The following is a 10798-nucleotide window of genomic DNA, read 5'->3' as shown; positions in this document are numbered from 1 at the left end:
GCAGCAACTGAGCAGCCCTAGGTAAAGACAGCCAAGGGGATTGAGGGGAAGAGCACAAAGCTGGGTCCTGGAATCACTTTGGGAGATAACCCCAAAGGCACAAGGAAGGGACTGCATGGAGACTGGGGAGTGCAGGAACACAAAGACTGACCTGTTCTCGCCTGCAATTGTCACCACGTGAGGTTTCTTGTTCAGAAGGAATTTTTTCAAGGTTTCAATATCCTGGGCCTGAAAGGGGAAGTGAGAAAGGTCAGAGCAGAAAAGCCGGAAGGGTCCTGTACTGAGCTAGTCCTGGCTTCCTATTTCACAGGGCAAATCCTCCCACAGTGCCACCCTGATCTGCCATCATGACATGAACATAGCTAAATGTCTTCTCCACATGCCAGCCTTGCAGCTCCTGCCCACTGTAAGGACAGACAGGAAAGCTCTGTAGAGGAAAGATTGGTGGCACCATGCTCTGATGTTACAGGAAACCAGTGCAAGTAGGAATGGAAGTCAAAAGCCTGCCCAACTGTCACTCCCCATAAGAGGAGTAGAAGACATGAACTGGAATATAACTGGAAGCAACTCTTCTGCCAGGAAAATTACAGGGTGGGGGAAAAAGGCAGTATTTTTGCATGCAAGAGTGGCAAGGCCTGAGCTGCCTTCAGACTGACTATTCCTGTCCAGCCCACAGTGGACTGCATGGTACCAAAAGCAGCATGCAGACATTCATCCCACCAATAGCTGCGCCAAGGCTCACCTTCTTTTCCCTCTCCTCCTCACGCCAGGCATTCCTTCTCTTTGTGAAATGTGGCAGTCGGAGGAAGTCTGTAACCTCACCCTCTCCATTAACAAGGGCACAAAACACAGGGTGGTCCCTGCAAAAGAGAGATCACTCAGACACAGTGAACTGCTAAAGCTGAACATGGATCCAGAGGCAATTCCTGTCCTCCTACCTTGCTGAGGAAAAGGCAATGCCTAGCACCCGAATCCCCTTCCCTTGGTTTTCATCCATGAAGTCATCATCTTCCTCCACTTGCTGATCAGGGCGGTATGAAGCTACTTTTAACCAGTTGTACAGTTTCCGGCTGCAAGCCTGGTAGAACAGAAAAGGAAACTGAGGAGTGAGAAAATCCACTGCAGGTGCTTTGGCAGAGCCCTTCTCCAGAGGGAAGGTCACAGAACCACAGCACGGTTTGGGTTGGAAAGGACCTTAAGATCATCCAGTCCTAACCTCCTGCCATGGGCAGGGACACCTCACACTAGACGATGTTGCCCAAGGCTCTGTCCAACCTGGCCTTGAACATTACCAGGGATGGAGCAGTCATGGACTGTTCAAGACAGCAAGACTGTATTGTGCCAGGATTGGGAAGAGCCCTCCAACACTACAGAGCCCATCTTCCGTCCCATTGAGATACCTGCTTTTCCACTCAACCTTGGGAAAGATGCAGACCCCTGCCTTCCTCCTGGTCCTCCTCCCCAAGAGCCTGTGTATGGCCTGCCAGCAGCAGTCTCCAGCATGCATTTGTAATCCCAGCTCTCCCAGCTCACCTTGAGGACATAATCCTTGGCCTCCACCAGCAGCTTGTTCTTCAGCTCTTTAGCCATCTGCACGTAGAGGAACTGGTTGAGGGACCGCTCGATGGCCATCGTACGCTGCCGATTCCACTCCTGCACCTGATGGCTGAACTCATCCCGGTAATAGAACTGTTTGATTTCCTCAAAGTATGTCTGGTCACTACCATAGCTGCAAGAAATGAAAGGAGGAGATATAAAAGGGCTTCAAACACCTGCACTGACACCACCACTGGCACTTTCCTGCACAGCGATGCAATAGCAGCACCTTGGCTTCAGGGAGTGCCTGGAAACTATAGAGAAGAGCCAATCCTTCCATCAGACACTCCTTTAGCTGCAAGAGCTGGGCTGTGAGACAGATCACAGCCAAATGCCATGCTGGTGGCACAGAGAGGCCTGATCAGCACAACCCAGGGCAGCCCGCAGCCACCCCAGCACATTGCACAGAGTGGCTACTCAGATGCACAGGGAAGGAACCCATGTGCACACAGTGAGTGTAGTTGGGGGAAAAAAAGCATCTTTCACAAAAATCCTAAAGGCTTCAAAGTTCAAATGAATAAGGGAGATGTCTGCTTAAGTTTTCTTTATGATGAAGAAAAAACCAAGTCCCTAAGAGGTTGCCTGACTTTAAGGTGCAGGAAAGCACGAGGCCATGACTTCCAGGAGCAGTCTGGGTTACAGAAGAGCTCTAACAGCACAGCAGCACTGGCTGAACAAGCTCTGCCAAGGCATGGATGGCATGGCCAGTGAGGACTCACCCCTCCACTCCTTTCATGTCGATGCTGATATCTATAGTGAGCAGTGCCTCATCCTCTGCCAGGCTCATTTTTAGGAACTGGTCATCTCGCAACTCCTTCACAGGCTTGTTCTTCAAGTATTTAAAGGAATAGGCATAGTGGGCTTCATCAATATCCTGGGAGAGGAGAGACAAGTCAGCATGCATGCAAGGCATTCATGAAGAAAGACCCTTCTGTACACCATAGCAGACAATGGGTTTTATTCAATACCCTGTCACCCCTATGCCTGCCAGTCTGCATTTCCTTCCCCAGCAGGACACAGTGGAATTCCTTCCCAGTCCCAGAGAAACAGAGACTGTTCCAATAATTGAAGGCAACATCTCAACAGCAAGAATCAGGTCTGATGAAACGCTGAGGCTAAAAATGCAGCACACTGCTGGGCTAGCCTCTGCAAAAGCCCAGCTCACACGCTGCTCTGAGATTCATTCACAGTTGCCACTGACATGGGAGAAGGTTTCAGACGCAAAAAGAGCATTGTATGTTATTTAGATCCTTCCCTGAATTGACCCACAGAATCAGAGCTCCCCTTCCTTACCTTCTTCCCCTTTTTGGTTGGTGAAATGTTGATTTTAGCTCTTTCTTGGAAAGTCTGTCTCAGGACCTGCCTGACCAAAGGCTCCCTGGCTATTTGCAAAGCCACCATGTACCGAGCTCCTTCCAGCACAGCTTCAGGGCTCGGGAACTGACTAAAACCAAAAAGGCAACATGAAGGCTCAGGACTAGAGAACGCTCCCAGATCCCCTCCCTTGTGTCACAACCCCCCCACTGACCTACACACATAATCCTTGGCCAGCTCCAGGGGCTCTGCAGGGAACTGCTCTGTCTCGTGACGCTGGTAACTGTCACGGAGATTCTCTCCAAACTGCTCAGGAGTCAAACCAAACTTCTTAGCCAGGCCATCTGGTAACAGAAGAACAGCAAAACCAATAAGGACAAGCAGCTTATACTGAGCATAACCATCAGTTCTCCTTCTACAGGTAAGCCAATGCAAGCTCAGCATGACAGAGCACAGCTCTTACCCAGCCCAGCTGTTTGACAGATGGTGTACATATCCCGCCGGGAAGCCTGCTTCAGCTCAGGCCCTTTCTGCTCATCATCTTCTGCATCCTCCCCATCACCTATGGGAAGGATATGTTTAGCAAGGCCTCTTTACAGAGGCATCCAGACAGCTGCAGTGTGCCAGCAGCACAACAAACACATCCTACATTGTGCATTAGAGCCCCTAAATTCCTCAAGCACATCTCAAATGCCATAGCCTTAAAATGACTCAGGGTTAGAAAAAACACCCTAAAAACACTGTCTTCTCTTCAGTTTCATTCTTTTGCAGTTTTAACAGCAGTATCTCTGGGTTGCACACTAAAACACATATCAAAGGTGGCTGGTCAGAGATGTCTAGAAGAGCTGGGACTATCTTGAGATAGAAGTGAGCAGCAGAGCTGCTCTGCGCAAACACACAGGCTTTTCAACAAACTTCCTTGCCATTCTTTCGAACCAGGATTTTCAACCAGCCCACAATTAGGAGACTGTCAAATATGGGAACAAACCTTCCTCCTCTTCACCATCCTCTCGGATACGCTTTTGCTTCTTTCGAGCAGCCTTGGCAGCATTCTGCATCTTGGGGATGTCTCGCCCATAGTACAGCAGGAAGTGGTTATACACGTCCTTCAGCTCATCCATGGACTGCACGTCCTTCAGCCTACGGCATGCAAAGCCAGCATGTTACACCCTGCTTGCAGCTGAGCCGTGGTCAGAGCGCTCAAGGAACCTGCTCTGGTACAGGTCACAGGCAGAAGGAGCACTTGGGCTCATCTTCCAAGAGACACTTAAATATTTCTCAGTACTGGCTTTGTGGGGAGGCTAAAGTCAATGCACTGCAGTGGCCAGACAGCCTGTGCTGTTTGAGCAAGTTAACATGCACTTTAAGTTGTTTTGGAATGAGTATAAGTCTTGGAACCATACCTCTCCATGTCAGTAGTATCCAGGGCTCTTATTCCATCAGCCAAGGGCTTATCTGGGTCAGCAGAGATTTGTTCATACTGATAGGCCTGCATCTTCTCAAACAGCCGTGTCAGGTTCTGCTTGCGGATCTTCAGCTGGGTCCACTAGCATGAAAACAAAAGACTTCCAGTGAAACACACCATTACAGTGCATCACATCTATCTCCTCCCTTCCCACACAGGAGCTGCCAGGATCTTGAAGGATCTGTCATAAAATCATCAAAATCTTCATCCACGGCCAAGCCCAGATGTGCCACATGTGCAGGTCTCATCTCAGAGATGGATTATATTAGCAGAAGAAAATAAATCAAGGTTTGGATTTTCCTGATAGAAGGAACCTGCACTCCTTGCCGGAAAGGTCACTACACAAAAGGAACTCGGTGGAGGGAAGGACTGTTTTGAATCCTCTTGTGTCAGATAACCCTTTACCACCACATAACCATACACATGCATATAACATGCGTAAAAAAAGCACACAAGGTCTCCATGGCCAACACAGAATCTGTTGAAAGTATCGGGCCAGGTGGGAAAATATGTTAAATGCTGGGTAACAAGCAGTGAAAATACTCCTCACCTTCTCATCCCACTGCCAGACCCTCCACAAGTCGTTGATGTGCAGCTCTGGCTCCACATACTCCTTTCTGTAGAAGGCGATGAATGGGACCTGGGTCAGAAACGAGATTTGTCACCACCATGCAGGAAACCAGGCTTTTCCTGGCACACAAGAGTCCAGAGAACTTTCCTGTTCCATGTGGAAGAACAAGCTAATGGGGCAGCAGTGTAAGAAATAGAGTAAGCCATGCCCCAGCTCTTAAGACCACTCTGCCAAAGAACACACCACATAAATGAAAGAGCTTCTGCAACATCAGGCAACGCCTCAGAGAACAGGTTGAATGGACTAAGCAAAGCTCAAGAGACTTAAATTCCATCATCTCAGTTAGCATCATTTGTACAATGCCAGCAGCCCAAAAACCTGCATTGCCACAGCTCATATAGGATGAGCTGCACTTTCCAATGAAGCACACCATTTTGTCCCATGAGAGGCAACCAGGTATCTCAGCCCCTTCTACTCCACTTTAGCTGCCCTAAATGCTTCCAGCAGCCTCTCTGCTAACCCTGTCTGGATAAGGAGACAGCAACTCAAACCTTATCTTGGCAATGGAGCAAACTTACCTCAAAATGTTGATTTCTCATGAAATTCAGGGCTTCTTTAATCTTCTGGATGGTGCTGGGCCCCTTGCGGCTGAAGCTGCTACTGGCTTGTCCACGGTCGAGGTAGTCAGAACTTTCCTAACATGGAGAAACACCTTGTGTTGATTATATTCCTGAGCTGACCTCCCTAAATGGCCAACCTGGTCTAAGGATGGAAAACTGTGGTCCTTTTGCTAGTGGGAATGCAGGCTTAGGTACACACTCTGATTTTAGACCACAGAAAAGCATCCTAGCCCTGACTGACTTAAAGGAAGAGAAGCAGCACCTGGCCAAGGTAACTGATGGTTAAAAGCAGATCATGGCTAATAGTAGTTTAGCCCTAAATGCACAGTAGCTCACAGATCTTTCAATCAATTGTTAGCTCTTAATTATTCTTGCAACTTCTCTATGCTCCTTTTTGTCCTGTTTTATGGATGCAAAAATGAAGACATGTGCATGTTAAATGACCTGCTGAAAACCAGAAAGAAATATATACTGGGCACTACATTCCTCTCAGCAGACTCCTGGAACAATGTCTCCAGGATGGAAGTCTGGAAGTCCCCTTAGAACACAAGTCCCAGGCATAGTGCTTTACCTGCAAGGAGATGGTGGGTGTCGCAAATGCATTCCTATAAATCCAATCAGCTTCCTCCTCTAGCTCATCATCCTCAGCGTTCTTCACCGGGATGGATCGCAACTGTAGAAAGACACAGGATGAGCAGAGGCACCTGCAACACCAGGGCTTGTGCTACCGTGTTTCCAAAAAGCCTGGAAATAACTGTTTTGTGCTGCCTATGGGGCCCCACTACCTCCCACACCCTCTGGATTTTGCTAAGGACAGCACCTCAACATCTGCATTTTCTGAGCACCCGAGAAACCTGCACCAGCTTTACACTAGGTAAAGGCAGCTAAAACTTCCCTCAAAGGTTTGTGGAATGGCTTGCAATGGTGTGAAATCTTCTGTTAGGATCAAGTCACTTCCTACCAGACCAAAACCCTCTGCAGGTACATCCTCTCTTTCAATCTGTGTTTGTTCTATCATCACTCTTCTTGCTGCAGCCATAGAATAACAGAACATGAAGCAGCCAGAAACCCTCTCAGGGTATTTAGTCTCAAGCCTCCTTCAGGGGCCTGCTCTAATCACCACCAACATCCATGAGGATGACAGAATGTCTGAACAGGCCACATATTGCCAGAAGACATCCAAACAGCATTCCCCTGTGCTGTGCATACTGGCATGGGAAAAGAGGTCCTTTTGAAGAACTGGCAGCTTCAGATGTCCCTTTTACAAGGAAGGGTAACAAGTCTCTGCACAGAATTACATTAACATAAAGGCAGATGAGTTGTTCAGTGAAAATCTGAATACAGGGTAAAATTAAGACAAAAATATGAAATATCAGAATGATTCCCAACAGCACAAACAGGACTTTGTATTAAGAGCTATGTAAGTCCCAGTCACTTGGATTAAAATGGGTTACAGAAACACTTGGTACAGAACAGCTATGTGTTAGCTGGTGAATGAGTGGTCTAGAAACCCAGCAGACCTTCTCTGGCAGTGTACCTCTTGCTATCCAGAGGTACAACTCAAGGGATTCCTAACAGCACCCAGCATAAAGGACATCTCAGCAGACCACAAGCCCTGCACCACTCCTAGGAGTGCAAGACTGGCACCCAGTGGCCAAAGAGAAACTAGAACCAGGGCTAAAACTGGACTTACAGCTAGAACAATTCACAGTGTCGCTGACATGTTTGAATGCTGAAATACCTTCTGCCTGTACACTGGCTCCCTCTTCCCTCACCTGGAACCTCTCAGGCATGTCTGTCATGCGGATCTCATTGTCCTGGTCCGTTAGATGACTGCTTTCCAGCTCACTGGGTTCATACATCTCAAAGATGCTTCGCCGACTGACGCGCTTCTTGGCAGTCTTTTTGGGTCGTACACGGGTCTCCCCTTCGGCTTCTTCATCCTCATACTCGTATTCCTCCTCCATCTCCTCATCGTACTCATTGTACTTCTCAAACTCATCATAGTCAAAGTCCACACCGAAGATTTCCTGGGCTTCCTGCAAAGCACTGGAAGGCAAAAGCTACCATTTAGCTCCACAGTGAAGTTACAGAACATCCTTCCAGCCACACAGAAGAGGCCAGAGCACCTACATCTAAGTTGTAGTTTCCTCCTAGTCTAGAAAATCATAAATAGGTACACAACTCTTTGAGCATTACATGTAAACCCCTCTCTTGAGAGGCTGGTTTTGGTATCCCTGTAAAAAATCCAGGGGAGAAAGGAAGGAGCCAGACATTTAAGAAATCACAGACTAAAGGCTCCATGTTTAAATTTACCAGGATCCTTTAGGGAACGAGACCAGTCGTCTCCAACCACAAGCTGAATCACTCTGCAGTTGCAAGACTCAAGCTGAGCACTGTTTTTGAGGCTCCAGGCCAATTTCCAATCAATACTTACGCATCTGTGTATCCAGGGAGCTTCTTTCGCCATTTTGGCTTCTTCAGAGGTTGTCCATCGTCATCCACAATGAAGTCATCAATGTCTGGACATGGAGAAACAATTTACCAGTCAGGACACTCACATATTCAACTGGTACCTCTCACAAAGTTCAGCTCAGCCAATGCAACTGTGAGCCTCCACCACAGACTGCCGCTGGCTGTCAGTCTGCCCAGTTACCCACAGCATCTCCTACACCAACCTCAAACATTCCAGGAGCCTGAACCACAATAACAAGCTAGAATGAACTTCCAGTCACAGGCAAAGCCATCTGACAACTATCTGCAGCTGAATGCACTGGAAATGCAGTCAGAAAAGGCCTTACTGCTTCAGGCAGTAGACAAAAACTATTCTTGACAATCTATGGTATTAGCAGTGGCAACGGGCTGATGCTGAAGTAAGGCAGGTATGTGCTGTGCTGCTAGGTACTAAACAGTGCCTTGACTTCCTTCCTTTGAACTATTTCCATGTTGGAGACAGCTTAGAGGAGCCATTAAACACCTCAGCATTTGCAATGTGCTTCTGGAAAAGTGGTTTAGACAGACAAACTAATTCTGCCACCCAGAAACACTTAATTCTAAAGACTGTATTAATCAGACCAACAAGAGCTTTACCACAATGGAGCTACAGCCTTTAGTTACTTGTAGCTCAGAGAAAGTCTTAACTTGGTTCCTGGGCTTTGGATGTAATAGACCATCCATACTCACCAGATTCATCTTCCTCCTCCTCCTCTTCCTCTTCTGGTGGAGCAACAGGAGCTTCAACAGCTTCCCCTCCTTCCTCGCCTTCGCCATCCTGGAAGATTTCTTCAGCAATGGCTTCCTTCTCATGCTCTTCCTTTCCATAGTCCTCCTCCTCATCATCCTCATCATCGGACATTTTCCGCACGCGCCTGAATTTTTGCTGCAAGCAAAACAACTTGTCAGTGCCCACAATTCCTGGCACGGACACTGGGCTCAGTGTGGCCTCTGCCAGGCCACAACTGCACTTCCTCTGCAGGCACCTGAGAGGGAGCAGGATGGAGCCCAGCAGAGGCAGCCAGGGGAGAAGGGCCTCTCTCCCTGGCAGCTCTGCTGCAGGTACTCATGGGTGTACAGAACGTAACTGCCTGCTGAGGATTGTGCCACATCCAGGCCTGTGTCACTTGCATGCCGTCACCACCAGCATTAGCCTGGCTTGGTGTGCCTCTAGTAAGTGTTATGGAAGGAGCTTTACAGCCCATAATAGCCTGTGCTGACTTTGAGGTTAGCACCATGCAGGAGAAAGATATTGAAAGATGGGCTCCTCCAAGACTGTCTTACAGAGGTGAGAAGGGTACAGCAGACTTCAGGAGCCAGGAGGAAGTGTTGCAAACTCTAGGAAGCCAGTTCCCAGTTGCCTGGGCAAGGAAAGATCCCGCTTCCTCCAAGCACTCAGTACTCCCTTCCCCAAGACAGTAGGAGCAGACAGAAGATGCCTCTTACTCACTTCAAGCAGGAGCCCACCTTCCTTCATGCTAAGAGCCACCACCTCATTAACAGCAGCATGGGAACACAACTCACTCTTTTGACTTTAACACCCAAGTTCTCTTCAATGAGGTCGAAATCATCATCCTCCAGGCGGTCGTCGAAAGCTGCAAGAAGAAAGCAGAGAAGAGTTACACTCCATTAAGCTGGGAATGGACCAACAGTGAGAAAGGTACAGCTCACCCAACCCATGCGGACACCCAGGGCAGAGGGAGAGCTCTGCCCTCAGGCTGGGCAGTGGGAGAGCATTACACTGCAGCCTGCTATGAACAGTCATCATAAAACTTACTGCGCTTTCTCTTTTTGTGGCCAACATCATCTTCAGAGTCTCCAGAGTCACTGGCTTCTTCCTCCTCTTCTTCTTCCTCATCGTCATCATCATTAATGAACCCTTTCAGGTTCCCCTGCTCATCTTGATCATCAAGATTCTCCTCCTCCTCCTCTTCATCTGGGGTGAAGAGCAGCAAGTGTTAAACATTTACTCACTGGTTATCTGCCAAGACTCCTTCACACTATCCACACAGAGCGTTTTAAGTGAACACTTCTACTGACGCAGAACCCAGCCAGCTGCTCTTGTCATAAGCCCACTTCTTGACTCGTGATCTCATGCTCTTGCTGCAGATGGAACAGGTGGAGTGGTCCTACTGGACAACCCTCTGCTTCTACTATTTACTATCAAACTGTGCGCCTGCAAGTGCCACGGGGGTGAAGCAGTGTATTTTCTGTTGCCAAATATAAAACCACCTAAGCACTTGGAGGAAGGGAGGCACATAAACAGCTGAGATGATCAACTACAGATGGCCATGCTATTATAGTACAGTTATTGCTCCATCTGCAGAGTCAGGGGATGTAAAACAGAGCAGCGAGGCACCCAGACAACTCAGCAAACTCAGAACTGACAGGCAGACTCACCATCCTCATCCTCCTCCACAAACTTCTTGGTTACTCTGGGCACAACCTCCCCATCCTGGTTGTACTCTTCCTCTGACTCCTCTGCTTCGCTTTCTACAAAGTCAGACATGGCTGCAGGGTCTCACACACAGCTCCAGTGCAACTGGGGGAAGAGAAAACACCCACCACATCAGCTGAGCGAGCAAAACACAAGCACTTCCCCCTACAGGGTTTTGGAGAGAAGACAGCTAAGGCAAGAGGGTTTGAAATTATCTATCAAGGCCCTGAATCACCCAGGGTCCACTCTGCCTGGACATCCCTGCCACCAGAGATTAGGCAAGTGAAGCCAGTGGCCAAATG

At 48.4% G+C, this 10798-nt stretch overlaps 1 protein-coding gene across 1 annotated transcript in view; it reads right to left on the bottom strand.

Moving 5' to 3' along the window:
* Positions 1 to 10568, bottom strand: part of SUPT6H (suppressor of Ty 6 homolog (S. cerevisiae)) — a 20901-nt gene extending 10333 nt beyond the window's left edge. The window contains exons 1-20 of the mRNA XM_010011003.1: positions 10460 to 10568; positions 9837 to 9995; positions 9584 to 9654; positions 9462 to 9464; positions 8750 to 8945; positions 8004 to 8088; positions 7342 to 7615; positions 6138 to 6239; positions 5525 to 5641; positions 4926 to 5015; positions 4314 to 4456; positions 3899 to 4050; positions 3374 to 3472; positions 3125 to 3254; positions 2890 to 3040; positions 2316 to 2470; positions 1534 to 1729; positions 939 to 1078; positions 743 to 860; positions 146 to 228 (exon numbers count right to left, since the gene is read on the bottom strand). Of these exons, the coding sequence (XP_010009305.1) occupies positions 146 to 228; positions 743 to 860; positions 939 to 1078; positions 1534 to 1729; positions 2316 to 2470; positions 2890 to 3040; positions 3125 to 3254; positions 3374 to 3472; positions 3899 to 4050; positions 4314 to 4456; positions 4926 to 5015; positions 5525 to 5641; positions 6138 to 6239; positions 7342 to 7615; positions 8004 to 8088; positions 8750 to 8945; positions 9462 to 9464; positions 9584 to 9654; positions 9837 to 9995; positions 10460 to 10568 (2573 nt within the window). The remainder of the gene's footprint in view (positions 1 to 145; positions 229 to 742; positions 861 to 938; positions 1079 to 1533; positions 1730 to 2315; positions 2471 to 2889; positions 3041 to 3124; positions 3255 to 3373; positions 3473 to 3898; positions 4051 to 4313; positions 4457 to 4925; positions 5016 to 5524; positions 5642 to 6137; positions 6240 to 7341; positions 7616 to 8003; positions 8089 to 8749; positions 8946 to 9461; positions 9465 to 9583; positions 9655 to 9836; positions 9996 to 10459) is intronic.
* Positions 10569 to 10798: the final 230 nt, after the last annotated feature.

This window comes from Nestor notabilis, unplaced genomic scaffold (genome assembly GCF_000696875.1).
Source record: "Nestor notabilis isolate BGI_N333 unplaced genomic scaffold, ASM69687v1 scaffold32053, whole genome shotgun sequence".
Classification (NCBI taxonomy): domain Eukaryota; kingdom Metazoa; phylum Chordata; class Aves; order Psittaciformes; family Psittacidae; genus Nestor; species Nestor notabilis.
This window is presented reverse-complemented; position numbering and strand designations above follow the sequence as displayed.